We start from the raw sequence: 22,006 nt of genomic DNA, 5'->3' as shown, positions 1-22,006 counted from the left end.
ATATAGCTCAGAATGGGGCCATGAGTAAATAAAGGTTGAGAACTATTAGTCTACATGACCTCTTACAACCTTAAGATTTTAATAGCTTGTGTATATATTCCATACAAAGAATCAACACAGATTATAAAGAACATTTCTTATTTAGGGAATAATCCCCAGTTTGGAGGTTCCATTTCCATTTCAGTTTAGAGGTCTAACATTTCCTTATTGGGGGCAATATCAGGGCAATATGCTGACTGTAAATCACTTAGAGAGGGCTGTAAAGCACTGTGAAGCGGTATATAAGTCTTTTTTAAAAAAAATTTGATTTATATGCCGCCCTTCTCCGGAGACTCAGGGAGGCTTACAATGTGCTCAGCAATAGCCTTCAACCTTTTGTATATTTATACAAAGTCAGCTTATTGCCCCCACAATCTGGGTCCTCATTTCACCTACCTTAGAAAGGATAGAAGGCTGAGTCAACCTTGAGCCTTGGCGAGATTCGAACCTGCAGTAATTGCAGGCAGCTGGTCTTAATAACCAGCTTAATAACAGGGTGCCTTAAACCACTGTACTACCAAGTCTTATTGCTATTGCTATTGCTATATTCTGTGCTAAAGATTTTACACTTACTCAAATGAAACAAGTACTGTATTTTTTGCTCCATAAGATACACTTCCCCGCTCCCTAAAAGTGGGTGGAAATGTCTGTGCGCCTTAATGGAGCAAAAAATACAGGCTGCGGCGGCGGGATCCTTTTACAGTGTTGAACCCCGCCTCTTCTGTCTTTGTCATTGCCTACCTCTAAACATGAGAGAACAAAATATATATAAATGAAGAGACAGAGGGTAAACCCAACATATTTCAAGAGTTATGTACTTTGTACTTTATGTAAAAGGTTCATGCACAACAATTAAGAATGAATTAATTTCAAAGTATCTGAATAAATTATGATTTTCAAAGTGAAACAATTATAGTTTGAATTGGAATTTATTTTGACTATAAATAGACAAATAAATATATTAGAAAAATAATATTTTTTTAAAAAATGTGGGCTTAATCCTATTAATGGTGCTGACCACCAACTTTACAAAATTACAATTGCTATGACAAAATAGCTATTATTAAATGTAAAAGAACTCAGACTAGCTGATATCCAGTATCCAGTATCAAATTATTCTTTATATATTGGATGTGTAATTCTCAGCAAAAAAAAAACAACAACAACAACCACTCCACCCATATAAAAGTTCAATCTAGTGCAATTACCCAGGTTCCATTCAACTTCTTCAGACTTCTAATGTCATCAAAATAAAGACCCCTAATGTTTGTCAATAAAATATACTTAAAACCTGGTGCAATTCCCTTAATTGTCCTCATCTCTCACTCAAATCCTTATCTTTTAAAAATAATAAATTATCTATGGTATAATAAAACACCATCGGCATTATCACTATCAGTCAATTGCAAAAGGCAGCTTAGAACAGCTTACATCCTGTGACAAGCTGCCTATCTCAAGTCCTTGGGAAGTCTCAATAGGTGAATAACAATGCCAATCCAGTCTAAACATCTGGTTAATTGCAACAAACCATAACAACACCAAAATTTCAAGCCCATCTCTAAAGTAATCATTCATGGTTATTACTTTTGCCTGTTTGGAGACATCCTACTGCTAAACAGGGCTACAATCATTTCAGTACAAATACCAAGTGTAATATATATGTGATGGCAAGTACACTGAACTGAAAATTTGGAATATAAATATATTCATATATATATTAACTTGTTAAGAAAATCATATGTAAATGATTCCTAACTATGATGCATGCCAAAAGCAGAATATTGAAGAGGACAACAAAGAACTGTGGTGAATCAGACCAAAATCCTATCTAGTTCAAGGAGATGCCAAGAAAAAATCCCCAAGGACAACAGCAGCCTTTCATTTGTATTCTCCAGCAATTGATACCACTGTTCCACCATATGTGGCATTTCTGCCAATTCAGAACTGGAATTACACCTGTGTTCTCATAAAGTCACAGATTTTCAGCAATTCAGCTAATTTATTTCTGGCTTAGCTCCAACACAAAGGAAATGCTGCAAACATTACTTTGCAGCATTAATGAAGGAGCCACAAGCCAAGTCATTTCCCACTGGAGAGATGTCTGGCCTGTTTTCCATGCCCTGGCTCCTCAGCTATCCCACATCATTTTTGAAGTTAAGGCACTACCACAATTCATAAATCTTGCCTTCTAAAGAACATCAAGATGAATTTGGTCTTCTGAAATAAGCTGTTCTCTGAACTCCTTTGATATATTAAAGCCGTTGAAGGGCAGACAAAAAAGATTGGAAGCTCTTCAAAAATTAAAGGCAGCATGGTTGCTTCGTACACAAAAACAGACATGCAAAAGTTAGGATTACCTTCTTTCTGCCCCCAACCTCCTCAAAGCAAGCAAGCAAGCAAACAAAACCTGGGCTAGAGCTGTTATTTTGGAACTTAACAAGGACAAAGCCAGACAATATGTACGCAAACCAATAAATTGTATATGAATAGTGGAGATTGTGCTTCTGATTAGGTAGATTTGAGGAATAGAAATAAGAAATCCAAAGAGTTCCCTATTATCCCTTTATAGAGCATTCCTCGAGAACTGGATGAGCAAGCCCTGGAGGTTTGCTTAGCTAGTGCCTCCATTTCACAAAAATAAAATTAAGTTAGTGGTTTACTCTACCATACCTCCCTCACAATCCATTCTTTGTCTCTTGTCAAATAAGCAAAAATGTATTAGCAACACTTCATAGTAAATGCTGGGTATAGAATAAAGACTTGGTTGCTGGGAGTGTGCAGACCAGGCATATATTATCAATCCCTGCTTGGAGGAAGATAGAGATATTGCCCTGCTTGAAATTTGCTCCACTGGATTTCACATTCTGCATCAGACATGATTTTGTTACTGGATGGGGGAGAGGGGCATACAGTAGTGATGTTTGTCTAAGCCAGGGGTCCTTCTCACAAAATGATGGAATTTGCTGCCTGGCATGATCCCTTCCTGACTTCCTGAAGCTTATATCAGATGCTATGAGATCTGAGGGAAGGCTCTGAAAATATTTGTAACTATAAGTTACTCAGCAGAGTCAAAATAGCAATGATTTTCAATGTTTTCCAAACTTAACTCTAATTCACTGCACAAGCTAAGGGTTGCAAACAGCATCTGCACTCATTATAGCAAACATAACTTCACCGATAGAATCTGCTAAACAGATACTGTATATGAAATATTTTAGTTGTAAACTACCCAATGTTGCTTTGAAGAGTGAGGAAGGGGATGTAAATTCAATCAATCAATCAATAATGGTTAAATTCTTGTGGGATTATAAAATCATGGACCCACAGGTTAGGACTTGTTATGCTAAATGTTCAAGCTATTGTGGAATTTTGAAGTTATTTGGACTAGACAATCAAAGAGAAGAAGTTAAGATTCAAAATGGTAAAAGCTTGGGCTGAGCGATAAAAACAATTTAACTGTATTTGGCGGGGGGGGGGGGCGATTGAAGAGAAACAAATGAAAAGAGGAGCAAAACAATCTAATAAATAAAAGTTATAAGGTAACCAGAGGCAGAAAATAGAATTAAATTCACTTGCTTTTTTAAATAAAGCAGGTTAAGTTTGAGATAACCTATTCAATATTTATATTTCAACCTCAGAATTAATTAAATTATTGCAATAAATTAACACAACATAAAGAGAATAACTTATATTTGTACTCTGACAAGGGCCACATTAAAACATGGATTTGCAATAAAGTGTCTCTTTAAAAGAGTAATGCTATCTTGTTTATCCAATTCCTTGCTGCACCCAGAGATACAATATTTCTAGTAAGAAAAGGAAAACTCAGAACAGACTGGAAACTGCTGAGCCATATCCAATTGCAGAACAATTTAAGAGACTTATATTTCTGACTAGCAATATATTTATTTCCTGTCAGTTGAAATGTGCACTAGGATCCAATAGACTTGTCACCTTTACATATCAGCATAAATTTATACAAATGTGCAATTATAGCTTTGATACATATTTTGTCAGTAATTTTTAGTATTAATATAGTGTAGTAGTTAAAGGTACCAGGCTGGAAACCAGAAGACTATGAATTCTAGTCCCACATTAGGTAATGAAGCCAGCTGGGTGAACTTGGGTCAGTCACTCTCTCTCAGTTCTAGGAAGTAGGCAAGGGAAAATACCTCCAAAAATATAGCAAAGAACACTGCATGGATTTTTCAAGAGTGACTTAAAGGCAAAAACAATAATAATGCAGATCTAATCTATACAATACTTTTCAGAGAGAATAAGAAGAAGAGAGGCTGCTAACTTAAGAAACATATACTATGTGTTGAAAAATGTATTGTTTGCCAATCTCAAAGAAAAGTGTTAACTCTGGAAATATGGTTACGAGAATTTAGGTTTGACTGTGAATGTGAGGCAAAAACTCTGTGGGAAAGGTAAGTTCTGAAGAGATAGTAGATAGTGTATGATTGAATAGACAGTGTTTGAATATAGTAATAGAGATGCAACAGTATGAATTTCAAAAGAAAAATATTCAATATACTTCAGAGATTATACTTAAAGGTATAGAGGTATATTGTATAAGATGTTTTACTGTTAGATAATAACTCCAGCAAAAATAAATAATTCTGTCTTCCAGAAATGTTATAAATATAACAAACAGGTTGGATTTTTTTTAAAAAAATACATGATAGCAGTGTTGCAAAAACCAACAATACCAGAAAATAATGCTATGTAGAATACAACAAATTCTGAAATCCCATTGCAATCCACGGTATTCATACTAAATTTTACTAACCCATGTATCCCTTCAAAATATATTAAATTAGCATTATATATGTTAATGATTCCAAGGATTCTGTAGGGCTTTTATTGGAAATGATTTCTGATTTCCTCTTTGGAAGAACAGCAAACCAAATCTGGGAGAATACCTTGATGTCTAGAAACATGTATTGAAAAATTAAATTGACACAGAATTAAATCTAGTTGATAATCTCAACTAAGTTATCAACTAGAATTAAATTCTTGGACTACAATCTTATGCATGGAATCATGCCATATCCAAAATTTGGGTTATGCAGTTTTATCCTAATTTAATATATTATTTACTCACTACAGTTTTTCAATGACTTCAGTTGTGTTAGCCAAGCAGGGTCGTTGATCAGAAAATATATATGAAATATCTTATAATATCACAAACTTCTAATGATTATTAATTTTATGATATTTCATATTTGTGGCTCATTGTCCCAAATTTCATGTCTGGAAACCTAACATAACATTTTTAAAAAGTGAAATTGTTAATGATACAAAACTGGGAGAGTAAATCTGGTGAATGTTCAGCGATGGCAAAACTGGCACTATATATATTCATAATTTAATTTAAGCAGGAATTGACACATTACATAGCAAGGCAGATTCTACATCTGGGACATGGCTTCTAGAAAAAGAATCAAGAGATAAATTAAAAACAACAAATGGAATGACTTAAACAGATACAAGCAATAAACACCAATGTTTATTATTAAATATTAAAGATAGCATAAATATTTAAGTAGTGGTTAATGGCTGGAGGAAAAGAAGGAAATGAAGGCAGGAATGTATCACCAAAATTCCCTTCACAATGTTTTCAACTTACATTTTATTTTACAGTTTTAAATTTGCATTTTGTATCTTTATTCTTTGGTACTTCTTAACCTTATACAGATGATATGTCTATCACTTATCTATCCATACATATAAAAGTATTTCATGATCTGCAATTTATTTGTTCCATCTGTATTTGACATTTGTTCAAAAATATATTACAACACGGACAGATGAGGAAAAGAAAGAAAAAGAGAAGATTTTCAGACATGAAGAAAACCAACACAGAGTGAGTAGAACTGGTTAACTCAACAGGAGACTTATGAAGAACCTTAAGACAAAGTTGGAGGAATCCCATAACTTTGTCACCTGTCATCAAAGTACTTCCATTCCAAGACAGCAGCATATTGCATATCCAATCCATATTTCCTGAAGTTTTTCTCTAAGAAAAAGGTTCCTTGATTTTTGCGACAGATTTCCTGCAGCTCCCATTTTCTCATCACAATACTCATCACAATACTAACATTTATTTCTCAGCACAGGTTATTTTCAATTGATGTGCCTACATGATAAATTATGTCTCTAGTCCTGTATTTTTCTGATGGAAGCTCTAGACAGTTCTCAGGGAGTTAAATCAAAGGTTATAAAATTTACTACTGTATTTATTTTTTGTCTTACAGAAGCAATTTTCATGGCAACATGAGCGTTTATCTTGTGCCTAGTTATTACATGGAGGACACAGTGCTTAAAATGAACCTGTATGGCAGATTTAATTTAGTTGACTTGCACCCCTATGTTTTATTCTGTCAATATAGCAAGTACTTCACTGGAAATCTAAAGAAAGAAGGAGTATAGAAAATAGCATAAACAGCAGCCACAATTTTTAATAATCGTTTCATCCCCTTTGATGAAATCAATTGCTTATTCTGGCACATAGGTAAAGTAGAATGGCACAAAGAACACTTGAAGCACAATTGCAATAGCTTGATAGGACGTACCACATCTTTTATATTTCAGAAGAAAAGGAATGTCAGCAGGTGAGGCAAACTATTTTTTTAATGCTTCCAAAAGCAAATACAGAAAGCAACAGGATTTGGTTTTTTAAAGAAGATTTTTTTTCTCCACAAAATCCATTTCTATTGTATTACTAATAATTTTTTAAAAATATGCGTGCACACACACACTTAGGAAATAGAGTGATTAGGCAATATTATTAAGCTGTCTATGTGCTGTTATTTAAATACAGTTCTATCAAAAGGGAAAATATTTATTCTCGAATTTACAGCATTTCCAAGAAGATATATCCTTTATTTGTCAAAATATCCCTTATGGACAACTACAGAAGGTGCAACTGACTTATAATTACAACTTTAAAAGGGCCATATTGCAGCTACCCTTTCATTGGGCAAGACAGAAAAGCCATGTTTTGTATTTAAAGAAAAAAGGGGGGGAAAGTTCTTTGGTCAACTTTGCTATTCATCTTTCACCATGATGAGAAATATTTCATTAAGCTAATGAAGTATTATTAGTATTGCATTATATCTACATAATAATAATACAATATAAGGTATTATTGCAACCAAAATCTTCACATGAAGTATTTAAAGAAAATGAAGTACTAATGCAAACAACAATATTTTATTTATGAAGCTACTGGTTTTAGACTTCTATTTTAGATTTTACAAAGGATATACTTATATGCCTCCTTCTACCACAAGCAACCCTGTGTAGTAGATTAAACAGAGGATGAATGAACAGCCCAAAATCATTCAGTGAGTTTTTCATGGTGAGAATGGATTCGAACATAGGATCTCCTTGAGTTCACCAATAGCTAACACAGACTCTCTAGGTCATCTCAGTCATCCCACTTGTTTGCCACTCACACTACTGACAATGAAGGTCTAATTACAAAGGCTCTTGAAGTATTTCCTATTTTGAATCCAGGATAAAATATACCAGTAAATTCAAAGGTGACACCCAAATGTTAATTGATAGCGACCAGTGTGCCAAATAGCCTTTCTAGCACTGAGCCAAGGAAATAGTCTTGCTCAGGTATAATGATGCTGACAATCTGTGCTGAATTTTAGTCACAATTATTTGAAAATCTTGCATTGGGTCTAAATAGTCTTATATAAAAATTTCCACTGTTAAAGAGAAGGATGCTATAGGAATCTCAGAGTTGCAAAAGTGAAGACAAAGCTGGCTAGCCATGTTAAAACTGTGCCTTGCCTAGTTTGAGCTACTACAGCAGTGTGTCAGAATAGCTCTGAACTGCTGGAGGATGAATGCAATTTATTGGGAACTTGCTGTGATCTGTGGGTCCCCAATAGAGCCTCATTGTGTTGGATTCAACTTCCTAGGGACAAATGTTCTCACACTGACAGCACAGGAAAACCCCAAGAAAAATAGAGGAGGGGTATAAAAAGTACACTAAATTCTAGAGATCAGAGAAAACATACTTAACAATGTACAAAAAAGATGAGAGTGATGTAAAACCATTAAAGGATTTCCAAGTACCTTTAAGAGGAGCCAGCCTGTCATCCACTTGACCATTTTTGCTGCCCAACAGACATGCTGATAGAGATCCGTATTCACTACTCCAGGATCTACAACGTTAACCGTCACATGGCTCCCTTGTAATGTCAGGAGATGTTGCAGTTGATAGCTGAATAATACAAGGGCAAGTTTGCTTTGAGCATAAGCTCCGTGAGGTGAATACAAGCAACTGCGCATAGAGGGAAAAAAAGAATTGCATAAATATAATTTCAGAATGAAGCATGGCACAGTTTTTAGATACTTACTGATGATAACCTATGAAAGGGAATTATTAATTATGAAAAGGAAATTATGAAAAAGCCATACACAGCAGGAACTCTATAATTACTTATCTTGCAGAAATCAATGTAGCCTATACTAAGTGATTTATGGAAAATGTTTGAGATAATATAAACCAGAGATGGGCAACTTTTGGCAGCTAGGGACCTCACCACTGCCTTTTGGGGTGGAGATGAAGTGTTACAGTAGATTGAACTTTCCTTGATTTCAAGAAAAAGTCTTTGAAGCCTATTATGCAACAGTTGTTTTTTTTTGCATGAAAATAGTAAAAAATTATGCACCATTTTTCACAGTAGTTGTCAATGGAGACTCTAGAAGCCACAGAGAATGATCACATGAAAACCTATAATCAAATAGTGTCTCATAGCACTGTCTAAAACTAACATTTTAAAAAGGCATTAGCTTTTGTATGTCTTTTAATAAAATGTGTTAGTATTTAAAGATACAGCTAGAATCTTTCTGATCCGTAGCTATACTGTAGACAGTCAAATTTTTCCTCCTATAATATAGATTATAACACATGTCAAAAAACTGTTCTTCCTTAGAATGTTACAATCAAAATTTCAGAATACCATATATGATTCTGTTTTCTTTGGTTTCCAAAATTCCTTTCTTGCTTCAAATAAAGGCAATCCCTTGCCATAGGGTTCACAAGCCAGATCTGTGGTAATTATCTACTGTACATTAAATAGTTGTGCGTGCTTTGAACGAGAGCCAATTTGGTATAATGATTAAAGATACTAGACTAGGAACCATGTCTATGATCTAGACTATAGGTTCTAGGTACAAAGCAAGCTGAGAGATGTTGGTCCAGTCGCTCCTAAACCTAGGAAGAAAGCTATGGCAAGCCACTTTGGAAAGTATTTGTCAAGAAAACAGCGGGAACTTATCTAGGCAATTGCCAGGAATTAATGCTAACTTGAAGGCACACACTTTATAGAAATAGAAATCAAAGTACATAGTATGAACATAGGATAAAAACAAATTTCCATAGTAACATAATTTATCTTAAAGAATATTGACAATGGCTGTGTAATGTAGAAATGATAAGGTCTATTTTTTTTTTTTACATATTCATCACTTTCCTAGAAATGCATAGGTCCTGTTCAAAATACTATTGAACAAGCCAATGTCAAAAACTGAAAGTTTCAATAGGACTCTGAAGATCTCCAGAATCTTAATTCAATGCAGTTTTTATTGTGCAGGCACATGATTGTTAGTTAGGGGTCATCAATTAGTACATATTAGCTTTGGCTTTTCCCATGCAGATTTAATACATGGTTTTTGTAAATGGTACCCCACACACTGTGGTCAGATACACGTATGTCCACACTGAATGCCTCTAATTATGATGTCACTTAAGTGCTGTAATGTTAAGAATTTCTTGAACATTAATACAATTCGAAAATATATTCAACTTTGTGGTTAGAAAGGCATTCAAGAGATCACAATCAGAGAAAAAAATAAAAAAAAATGTCTGGTATTTAGATTTAATAAACTTGTTACCTTTACTACAATGCTTATATAATATGAAAATGGGTATTTCATATAATCATCTGGAGATGCTGGTCCTTATCCTTTTGCTATTAATAACAGAAGATGGGGAAGCCTACAAATCACAACAGACAGACAGATATGCACGCATAAATGTGGCATTATTGTTGTTGATGTTATTATTTTATTTAAGGCAAACCTGGGTATTTTATGACACCCAGGCCACATCTGGCTTTTGGCTGTCCCTGCCTGGACTGTGTAAGGTCAATTGAAAGTTAGAAAATAAAATATAAATAAATGCACTTCAGGAAGCAGGAGAGGAAACTGGGTGAGCTCCTTTAATTGGCTGGTGAGAGAAAGAGATTTTTCCGCCTAGGGCAGAAGAGCAACAATATAGCTCAGGTGAGGTGAAGCTCTGCACTCCCTCCCTCCCTCTATGCTCCTCCTCTATCAACACATGCGCGCTGGCAGCAGAATTAAGTTCAGCCTATTGGTTCAGCCCTTCATAACAGTCCCACTTTCTCATGTGACTCCTTGGGAAAATTAATTGCCCACCCCTGATTTAAGGAATATAAATTAACCACATAAATTAATTCTCCTGTTCTGTTTATTGAATTCGGTTTTTATTTTTGCTATTTCGGTTTCCTTTAATTTAAATATTTCTCCCATTAACTTCCCATCAATTACAATATTTGTCAGAAAGAAATAAATGTAATGGCATTATATATCTGATAGAGGATATGAATTAGACACACTTATTAAATTTCAATTTCAATATACTTATTACAAAAATGCAAGATGCTGCGAGATTAAGAATGACTATTTTAATCCTATGTTTAGCTAATTTATTTTTATACTATTTAATAGCAATTAATCAACTGAGATGTATCATTATTAGTCTTTACTCTTTTACAGTGCTTTACAGCCCTCTCTAAGTGGTTTATAGAGTCAGCATATTGTCCCCAACAAATATAATAGGTCTCTGGAATCAAACTTCTAGAAAATCCCAAAAGGTGCCTTAAATGGTCTGCATTAAATGGTTAAAAAAAAGTCAAGATGGAAGCCACAGTGATGTGACTGAAGGTCTTCCTTGTGTTTAGGTATATCAAAAACACATGAAAACTGAAAAAAAAAAACCCCACATATTACAGATACCCCTTACACTTCTTTTACATCAATTCAGAATCCCTAAAATGCATCCATTTAACAACACACAGTATATCCGTTAAATACATACTGATAAGAACACATCTAAATGACACTTCCTTCTCCCTTTAGGATACATAAAGATGCTGTGACAAAGTATGTGTTCAGATTAATAATGGATATAATTAACATGGTACATACACAAATAGTTTAGATCAATGTTTTTCAAACTTGGCAATTTTAAGATGTATGGACTTCAACTCTCAGAATTCCACCACCAGCTAGATCAGAGGTCTTCAAACTTGGCAGCTTTAAGACTTGTGGACTTCAACTCCCAGAATTCTCCAGCCAGCATAGCTATGCTGAATTTTGGGAGTTGAAGTCCACAAGTCCTAAAGCTGCCAAGTTTGAAGACCTTTAAGCTAGATGAACAAGCATTGTTGATTCAAAAAGAACATTTCAATAGTTAACTTCTTAGAAGTTACTGCCAGTCTATGGCAATAGATCTATTGAAGCCCTCAGAATAAGAGACAGCTGTTATCATAGGTCAGATGTTCAATGACCTCATCTCCCAAATGGAGGAGAGCGACTATTTTAGTATATCTTTGTGTGGTTTTACAATTACTTTACCAGCAGAAGGCACTGAATCACTTGTTTTCTACCTATTGGGACATATGTCAGGCAAAAGAAACACAAAAGCATTGACATACACAGAATATATGCATTTTAAAGTAAATAAAGTAAAGTACGCTCCCATAGAGAGGGGCTCCTCCGGGTGCCGTCAGCCAAACAATGCCGACTGGCGGCCCCCAGGGGGAGAGCCTTCTCTGTGGGGGCACCTACTATCTGGAACGAGCTCCCCCCAGAGATACGGAGGATCCCGGATCTGCGTACCTTCCGCCGCGCCTTAAAGACCTTACTATTTCACCAGGCCGGCCTGGCCTAATTTTCCCCCTCTTTTATAAAAGATTTTTAAAATTTTAAATATTTTTTAGTATTTATATATTCAATTTTAAATTGGTTTTAAAAGTTTGGGGTTTTAAAATTGTCGGGGCCAAAATTATTTAATTTGATTTTATTCTATTTTTTAAATTTTGTATTGTATGTGTTTTTATTGTTTGGCTGTGCACCGCCCTGAGTCCTTCGGGAGTAGGGCGGTATAGAAATCTAATAAATAAATAAATAAATAAAGTAAATATAAAAGTAATCAGTTATAAACATGGACTATAGTTAGAAAATTATCCTTTGTTGGACAACATATAGGTAAATTATGTTAAAGTCTGTATAGATCCATAAATACAATCTTGCGGACCATGAAAGGCAAGGAGAAGGAATGATGTACTATAACTGTACAGCCAACATATAATGAGAATAGAGTTTTACTGGAATATGTGGGGACCAATGACCTTAATGTTTAAGTCTGTGGATTGCCATCTAGGACAGCAAAGCAAACAAACAGTTTTAAAACTATATTAAAATTATATCCACCTTAGAATGAGGTTACAATCTTACATAGAAAAAAGAATGAAGAATGATAGCATTAAGGAAGTTGAGTTTGTATCAGTGGGTATCTTGCACCAATGCACTATATATTATCTTAGAATGGAACTTATTTTGTTTCGTTCAATATCTTGTACGTTAGGCATTTGTTTCATATTCCATTGAACACAAGATGCAGCATACTATATGAAAAATAATGTAACATATAACACTAATCTAAATGAAGCCTCAATTACTGTTTCTTTTGTGCTATGTTCTTTCATTCATTTACCTACTTCTACTTAGTAGTGCTCATTATTAAGAAGAAACGAATGGATATTGATTGACACACTTTGGAATAATACATCAAGGACTACTTCATGTCAATTCTAACTTTCTGGAGGCTTTTCACCTATCAAGACTTTTGTTTGAGTTTTCTCTTTAGAGATATGTAATTTGGTAGAGCTTACAATTAGAAAGCTATAATTAAATTACTGCTGCCAGGAGTCAGGATTTTCTGGCTCATAAAAAATTGGTATATATTTTTATATCAAGGTTCTAAACGTCTGAGCTGCTATTTGGAGACTAAGGAGGTCACAATTATCTCCAGGCCCATAATGAGTTTTGAGAGCACTCTGTTCTGCCTATGGAAGACTGATAATTTACTTAAATATAAAACTGGAACAATTGAAAATTTAGTACGGGTTGTTCAGGTAAGGTGAAAAGCAAACATGAGTGACTGTCTATATTATTACCATTTCATCACTGCACAAAGTATGCAGCAATGGTAGAAGAAAGTTTTGAGTGTTTCCACTTCATTGGGTAGAAATAAACCTATATTTAATTTCCTAGAGATATTTGTCAGGAAAATAACGTATGGCAATAGTCACAGTTCTTGCCACTTATGCAATTTATGCAATTCTATTTTTGTTGGCAAGAAAACTTTTTATAAATGTACTTGCACACTAGATTACTCACACTGTACTTGGAGCCATTTTGGAATAGAGTAGCAAATACCAGGACTAAATCGATTGCTGACAATAGGTGTGAAACTCATTTGTCGTTTTCTGCACACTACTCATACCTTACTGTTTAAACCTATAGTTTGAAGTGACACAAAATTTTGAAAATTAGTAATTCAAAAGGAGGAATGTTGATTTCTTATTTTTAGTTATTGGAGTATAACATGAAGGATTCATGGCAACTGCATAAAATTAACTGTTCTTTCAACTAAAATGTATGGAGAAAGACCTTCAGGAAAGACAATGGATTTCATAGATACACTGCTAGGACACTTGTCCTTAGTCTCCTCATGACTACACATGGATACTTACTGTAGTTTTAGGTGCAGAATACTATAATCAATAAATATATGCAGAATACCATAATCAATAAATAAGCCAACGAACGTGCTTCTTCTTTTTTAAAATCTTCACTTATAGTTAAGCATACTTATTCAAGTGTTTTTCAGATATTTGCCTTATTTTCTTTAATTGTGTTCACATGCATATATGTGAACATGTTTATTTATAAATAAATTCCAGACAGTATACAAAAATACATCCATGGGTGTATTTACTGTCTGAATATAATGAAAGTACTTTTGCAACAATGCCCGAGCAGCCAGGCCTTTTCTACTTATCAAGTTGTCTAGATACTTGCTTTTAACCAGTAAAGCAGAGGTGGGGAAGCATGACTCCCTTTTATGACTTGTGGACTTCAACTCCCAGAATGGGCATTAGTCTTACCTTGAATGCCACTTTTCATTGAAGCTGTGGCATCGTCCAGACATGGGCTGCTTCAGTCGGATCTGCTGTTGGCTGAGTCATAGTTTTTTGACCATGCTCCTTGCTCCTCCCTTTCAGGCTTAGTTTCAGCGAAGAAGGGCCACAAGAAAGATCTCATCACAACCAACACAGTTAGAGATAGGAACCGGTCCAATAGGGCAACTGGAAAATAAACTTCTTGGACATTAGAAAAACCCAGGTACAGGCCCTGAGACAGAGGGAGGGGCTGGACGATGCCACAGCTTCAATGAAAACTGGCATTCAAGGTAAGATTAATGCCCATTTTCCATTGATGGCTGTGGCATCGTCCAGACATGGGACATACCAAAGTTTTGGCAGTCCTAAGGGCGGGATGCCAAAGGGCCTGGAAAGACCCTGGCTTGATGCACCTGTTGTAATACCCTCCTGCCAAATGACTCTTCAGCCAAAGCGAAAACATCTAATTTATAATGGCGAATAAATGGTGAGGGAGTGGACCAGGTGGCCACCCTGCAGACCTCCTCAAGAGAGGCCTGAGTTTCCCAGGCTGCTGAGGTAGCTGCACTCCATGTGGAATGAGCAGTGATGTGCCTAGGAACGGGAAGCACCTGGGCTTGATATGCCGAGGCGATGCAAGCTCTGATCCAGCAACCAATTGTCACAGAGGAGACCTTATACCCTAAGGAATTTGGTAAAAATGAAACAAATAAGGCCACCGATTTTCTGAAAGGGGCATACTTTTAATGTAGATTTTGAGAGCCCTCCACACATCTAAAGTGTGCCACCTCCGCTCCAAGGCATGAGAAGGCCTTGGACAAAAATTAGGAAGAACAACCTCCTGAGCCCTGTGAAAAAGGGAATTTACTTTAGGTATAAAGGAAAGATCCAGGCGTAAAACAACAGTGTCTGGCCTGAAAACACATAGATCTTCCCCAACAGAAAAGGCTACCAGCTCAGATATGCGTTGAGCTGACATTATGGCCACTAGAAAGGCTACTTTGAGAGTGAGGAAACAGAGGTGGCAGTTCGGAGAGGCTCAAAGGGAACTCCAGTTAATGCCTTAAGTACTTTGGGCAAATCCCAAGTGGGGTATCTATGAATTGAAGAGGGCCGTAAGGGGTGAAATGCTCCTGGTTCGGACTGGATCACCTGATCTGGTAGCGATGACGGTGGGTGGTTCGGAGAACCGGTAGTAAAAATCCCTACACCCCTCCCACCATGCCCAGCTGAGCCGCACAATCATCAGAGGCTTTTTTTTTTTACTTTTAAAAGCATTTTTTCTACAACCTCTTCCGACAAAAAAATGCTTTTAAAAGTAAAAAAAAAAAAAACCTGATGATCATCCAGCTCAACTGGGATGGTCAGATGCTTTTCAAAGCATTTTTTTCTGCAACCTCTTGGCTGAAGAGGTGGTAAAAAAAATGCTTTGAAAGTCTCTGACGATCTCAGCTGAGTTGTCTGATCGGCAGAGGCTTTTCAAAGCATTAGAAAAAATGCTTTGAAAAGTTAAAAAAAAAAGTTGGCCACGCCGACCTAGTCACATTACCGCCCCCCCTCAAGAACCTGTAGTAACAAATTTTACATTTCACCCCTCGCCGTAAGAGACTGGCTCCTCTTAGAAATTTTTTAATAACTGGATGATGAGTAAGTGGCACCCCAGAGGCACCGGACAATGCCGTAGATATGGCAGCCACGTGTCTCCTAAGGGTACTGTGGACCAGGCCGTGGTCTAAGACATCCTGCAGGAACTCAAGTATCTGAGGAGCGGAGGCTGAAAGAGGGTCGACCTGGCGGGATTTGCACCACCTATAAAAGGTTAGCCAGGTGGCATTGTAGAGCCTGACAGTGGACCTATGTCTGCAGGCTGGCATGGTGTGGATAACCCTATCCAAATACATGTCCCATTTTAGAAGGACCCTTTCAAATGCCAGGCAGTCAGTTGGAGCCACTGAGGTTCCGGATGAATTAGGACTCCCTGGCGCAGGATGACCTGATCTGATGGAATCTTCCAAGGTTGCGATATGGAGAGACTGACAAGGTCCGCAAACCATGGGCGACGTGTCCAATGTGGAGCCATCTCCGCCCTGTCAGTGATGACTTTCCGAATCAGGACCTGGATAAGGGGTAGTGGAGGAAAGGCATAGTGAAGACCTGGTGGGCATTTGAGTCGGAGAGCATTGACCCCTTCCACCCCTGGTGTCAGGAACCTTGAGAATAACTGAGGAAGTTGATTGTTCAGGTTCATTGTGAATAGATCTATGGTCGGAGTTCCGAACCTGTTGCATATCTGTTGGAATATGTCTGGATAGATCTGCCACTCGGCATTGTCCACCTGAGTCCTGCTGAGAAAATCCGCTTGTGTGTTCTCCGTCCCTGCTATGTGGTCTGCCCAAATGGATAGGAGATGTTGCTCAGCCCACTTGCAAAGTCGAAAGTATTCCTCCATGAATCTCCACGAACAAGTCCCCCCTTGACGATTGACATGTGCCTTTACGGCAATGTTGTCTGTCAATATCAGGACATGCCTGTTTTGTACAGTCCTTTGAAAATGTCTGAGGGCTAGGCGAATGGCCTTCAACTCTAGCCTATTGATAGGGTTGGTTAGATCGTTTTCTGGCCAACAGCCTTGTGCTACCTGTGATTCGAGATGGGCTCCCCAGCCGGACAGGCTGGCATCTGTAGTGAGAACGAGTCTGTCGTGATCCACGAAGAGACATCCCTTGTCTAGAGAAGGCGATGTCCACCAATGTAGCGATCGCCTGACAGAGAGGGGAACTCTGACCATGGCCATAGTGTGAGCCTGAAGCCTTCATTGGAAGGGAAGCAAGAACCACTGTACCTGTCGAGCGTGAAGGCACGCCCAGGGGACGATCTGAACACATGAGACCATCTTGCCCAGGTATTTGGACAGAGTGGCCAAGGAAACTGACAGATTCTTGTGAATTTGGGCCATTTCCTGAGCTTGGGCCATTTCCTGAGACTCTAGCTCATGACTCGGCTGACGACCTGGTGGCCGCCTGGGATAGGGCGGCTGCCGGGGCTTTGGACCGGGTCGTGCCTTTGCGGCCTCTGACCCGGCACCGAACTCACTTAGCTCCTTGGTTTTCCGAGGAGCTGAGGGTGATGAAGCGCCGGAAAAGACGCCTAGAGAGCGGTTGGAGGGCCAGTCGTTCCGAGTCTGACTTGACACTGGTAAGGTCTCATATTAAGACCTACCTAGTGGCGATAAAAGCGGCGAAATCTAGCTATTTTGCCGCTCTTATTGCGTCATCAGATAACCGCCCAGCCGCCCTGTTTAGGGTGACCCGCTCCCTCCTCCATCTGGGAGCGCGGGAGGACCCCTTGCAGGGCCGAGCTGAGGATTTTGTACAGTATCTGGATGATAAAATAACTCAGATTCGGGAAGACTTGGCCGCCGACTGGGTTAGTTCAGACGAGACGACTGAGGCAGGCCTTGAGAGTGTTATCTGGGAGGAGTTCGATCCTGTGGCTCCCGAGGACGTGGACAGGATCTTGGGGCGGCTGAACGCAACCACATGTTTATTGGACCCGTGTCCCTCCTGGTTGGTGCTGGCTTCCCGGGAGGTTACACGAGGCTGGCTCCAGGGGATTATTAACGCTTCTTTGAGCGAGGGTGTCCTGCCGGCCGCCTTGAAAGAGGCGGTGGTGAGGCCTCTCCTCAAGAAGCCATCCCTGGACCCGGCTGTTTTGGCTAACTATCGTCCAGTCTCCAACCTTCGCTTTATTGCGAAGGTTGTTGAGAGTGTGGTGGCGCGACAGCTTCCCCAGTACCTGGATGAAGCTGTCTATCTGGATCCGCTCCAGTCCGGCTTCAGACCTGGGTACAGCACGGAAACGGCATTGGTCGCGTTGGTGGATGATCTCTGGAGAGCCCGGGATAGGGGTTCTTCCTCTATCCTGGTCCTATTAGACCTCTCAGCGGCTTTTGATACCATCGACCATGGTATCTTGTTGCGCCGGCTGGAGGGACTGGGAGTGGGGGGCACCGTTTTGCGGTGGTTCTCCTCCTATCTCTCCGACCGGTCGCAATCCGTGTTGACAGGGGGGCAGCGGTCGACCCCAAGGCGCCTTGTTTGTGGGGTGCCGCAAGGGTCGGTCCTCTCGCCCCTCCTGTTCAACATTTATGTGAAGCCGCTGGGTGAGATCATCCGTGGTTTTGGGGTGGAGTTCCATCAGTACGCTGATGATACTCAGCTGTACATTTCCACCCCAGACCATCCCAATGATGCCTTGGAAGTGATGTCCCAGTGCCTGGAGGCCGTGCGGGTCTGGATGGGGAGAAACAGGCTTCGACTCAACCCTTCCAAGACCGAGTGGCTGTGGCTGCCGGCGTCCCGGTATAGCCAGCTGACGCCATCGCTGGTTATTGGGGGTGAATCATTGGCCCCCACGGAGAGGGCCCGCAACTTGGGTGTCCTCCTGGATGCGCGGCTGTCTTTAGAAGGGCATATGACAGCCGTGGCCAGGGGGGCTTTTTGTCAGGTTCGCCTGATACGCCAGTTGCGCCCCTTTCTGGACCGGGACTCCCTACGCACGGTCACTCAAGCACTCGTCACTTCTCGTCTGGACTATTGTAACGCTTTCTACATGGGGCTCCCCTTGGGGTACACCCGGAGGCTCCAACTGGTGCAGAATGCGGCTGCGTGGGGGATTATGGGAGCGACGGGGCGCTCCCATGTGACTCCTCTCCTGCGCGAGCTGCATTGGCTTCCGGTGGACTTCCGGGTGCGCTTCAAGGTGTTGGTGATCACCTTTAAAGCGCTCCATGGCTTAGGGCCAGGGTACTTACGGGACCGCCTTCTGCCACCAATAGCCTCCCACCGGCCGGTTCGCTCCCACAGAGAGGGCCTCCTCAGGGTGCCGTCGGCCAGACAATGCCGGCTGACGACCCCCAGGAGGAGAGCCTTCTCTGTGGTGGCACCTACCCTATGGAACAATCTACCCCCAGAGATACGAGTGATCTCTGACCTTCGGATTTTTCGTCGGGCCCTAAAAACTTATTTTTTCCAGTTAGCCGGTCTGTCTTGATTTTAGGGTTAGTTTTAAAATTTTAATATTGATTTTAAATTGACAAGTTTTAAATTATGGGCCAAATTTATAAATTATTTTAACTTTATTTTTTAACTGTGATGTTTTGTATAGATGTTTTTATCTTGGCTGTTCACCGCCCTGAGTCCGAAAGGAGAAGGGCGGTATAGAAATTTGAATAAAGTAAAGTAAAGTAAAGTAAATTTGGGTCACCAATTCTCGTATGTCGGACCTCCGTTCCAAGGACAGGAAGGTTGCTCCCTGTCTGAAATCGATGATGGTGCCAAGATGGACAATTCTGGTGTTTGGAACCAACTGGCTTTTCTTGTAGTTGACCAGGAAACCGTGGTCATTCAAGGTCCGAATCGTGACGTCCAGATCTTTTAAGGCTTGGTCGTAAGAATGAGCCTGAATTAGAATGTCGTCCAGGTATGCCTGGAGTCTGACTAGTTTCAGCCGTAGTGGGCTGTCACAACCGCCAGGACCTTTGTGAAACATCTTGGGGCCGAAGCCAATCCAAAGGGCAGAGCCGTGTATTGCAGATGTTTGCCTGCATAGCTGAAGCGCAGGTATTTCCGATGTGCTGGCAGAATGGGAATGTGAAGATAAGCCTCCATGAGATCTATAGAAACTAGAAAATTGTTGGGACGAATCCCTTGAAGGATAGAGATTAGTGAGCACATTTTGAATCTGCGGTAGACTATGTATGAATTGAGGGATTTTAAATCTAGAATCGCTCTCCACCCCACCCCTCTGAACGCTTTGGAACCATGAACAGAATGGAGTAATAGCCCTGTTTCCACTGACCTTGAGAAACTTCCTCTATAGTGTGAATTTGAAGGAGGTGTTGAACAGCTTGTTCCATCAGCTGTCGTCTGGTCGTGTTGTGTGAAGGAGAGCACTGAAGGAAGCGGTTGGGAGGTTGGGAGAAAAATTCTAGAGGAAGGCCAAATTTTACTACCGAGAGGACCCAAAGATCTGGTGTTGAGCTTTTCCACCTGTCCGCAAATAGGGCCAGGCAGCCTCCAATTGGAAGAGTGGGCGGTAAGTCATTTACGACCGTGGGATCGGCGAGAGCCAGATCCACAGAAGGACCACTTAGACTGCAGGAAGAGTCTGGTCCTGTCCCGAAAGGACTGACGTTACGATGGTCGGTTTGACCCCTGAATGATAACTCAAGGGGAGGGGCTTCCCTGGGAATAGGTACGAAAGGACATTCTCCTGAAGAATGGGTAGGGCCTTCCATCAGCACGTCTGGTCATTGAAGACAGAATTTTTCGCTTGTCACGTGTTTCAATGAGAAGCGGCTCAAGTGACTCACCGAACAGTTTCTCTGCTGAATATGGAACTGCAACCAAACGCCATTTTGCCTTAAGATCTGCTGGCCATTGGCTGTAGCCACAAAATAGTGGTTCTATTGAAAAAGGAGGCTGAGGAGACCGCTTGAATTGCCCATGCTGCAGCTTGATGATTCTTTTTAAAGAGAATATCAAATTTCTTATCCTCCGGTCATAGACCTTCAGATGTATCCCCTCCCACATATGAAGATGAAGAGGAAAGAGCTGCTACAGAACTGTCCACTGGGGGAACCTGCAATAGTTGGGCAAACCTAGGTGCTACAGCATAATATTTTTTATCTGTACCATGTGCAGATGATAGGGTTACAGGGCTGGACCATTGTTTTTTAACAACATCTATGAACAGTTGTGGTGTTGGAACAAAACACTGTTCAGAAGGAGGTTCAGAAAAAAGGCCCTGGGGTTGTCCCTGTTGAGCTTCCTGAGCTTTCTTGAGGTAATCATCCTCTTTTAATGCAGCAGTGATTCGTGCCTTATGCAATAAGGACTTGAATCTATTTGGGGGAAATAAACCTGTAAAGGCAGGCGTGTCTGGAATTACCCCTTCATCATCTGATAAATCAGAATGAGGTTCTTCATCAAAAACAAAAGCCTCACTTGCTCTGGAAGCTGCAGGAGAATGAGAGCCAGTAAGGCTGGCTGAAGGAGAACCTCTGATAGGGGCAGAGCATTCTGAAATTACTGAGCCAGAACAGTGACCCTGTAAGGCAGTGGCCATGAGAGAGGCAATGGCTTGATCAATAAGGATTTGTAATCCTTCTGGTAAACTTTTAAATGGATCCTCTGGGGATCTTTCTGGTAAAGGAGAGTCCCTTGCAGAAGCTGTTGTTGCAAAAATTCTCCCAGATTCAGGAGTTGTAGGAGTAATCAATTGGCATGCAAATGGATTTTGAATTGTGCCTCGTTCTTCATGAAGAACTCCTCCCTCCCCTTCTGATGACCAAACCTGGTTAACTGCAGGAATAGGGAGGGAAGGAGTGGTGGGAAGATTAGGAACCTCTTTTTCAGGCACATTTGCAACAGCTTTGGATATCTGCTTCTTGACAGATTTGTGCCTTCTTTCCAAATCCTTCTCCTCTGCTTTAGAAATGTGCTTGCTTTTGCAAGTGGCTTTCTTTCCCGTGGCCTTGCTGGCTCCCTCCCCTTGGGAAGAGCGATCCACCATCTTGAATTTATACTCACTGTGACCAAGATGGAGAAGGTTACTCCTTGCTCTCTCTGGAGAAGAAATAGTTTCACCTTTGCCACGTGGAGGAATAA

General features: G+C 39.9%; 1 protein-coding gene across 4 annotated transcripts in view; it reads right to left on the bottom strand.

Moving 5' to 3' along the window:
• The window catches only part of DHRSX (dehydrogenase/reductase X-linked), a 122,119-nt gene that overhangs the window by 12,344 nt on the left and 87,769 nt on the right, over positions 1–22,006 (bottom strand). For all 4 annotated transcript variants that reach the window (XM_087895303.1, XM_087895300.1, XM_087895301.1 and 1 more), the window contains one exon: positions 8,137–8,344. In XM_087895303.1, coding sequence (XP_087751429.1) covers positions 8,137–8,344 — 208 coding nt within the window. The remainder of the gene's footprint in view (positions 1–8,136; positions 8,345–22,006) is intronic.

Source organism: Pantherophis guttatus, chromosome 5, assembly GCF_059756535.1.
Source record: "Pantherophis guttatus breed Tessera chromosome 5, ASM5975653v1, whole genome shotgun sequence".
Classification (NCBI taxonomy): domain Eukaryota; kingdom Metazoa; phylum Chordata; class Lepidosauria; order Squamata; family Colubridae; genus Pantherophis; species Pantherophis guttatus.
This window is presented reverse-complemented; position numbering and strand designations above follow the sequence as displayed.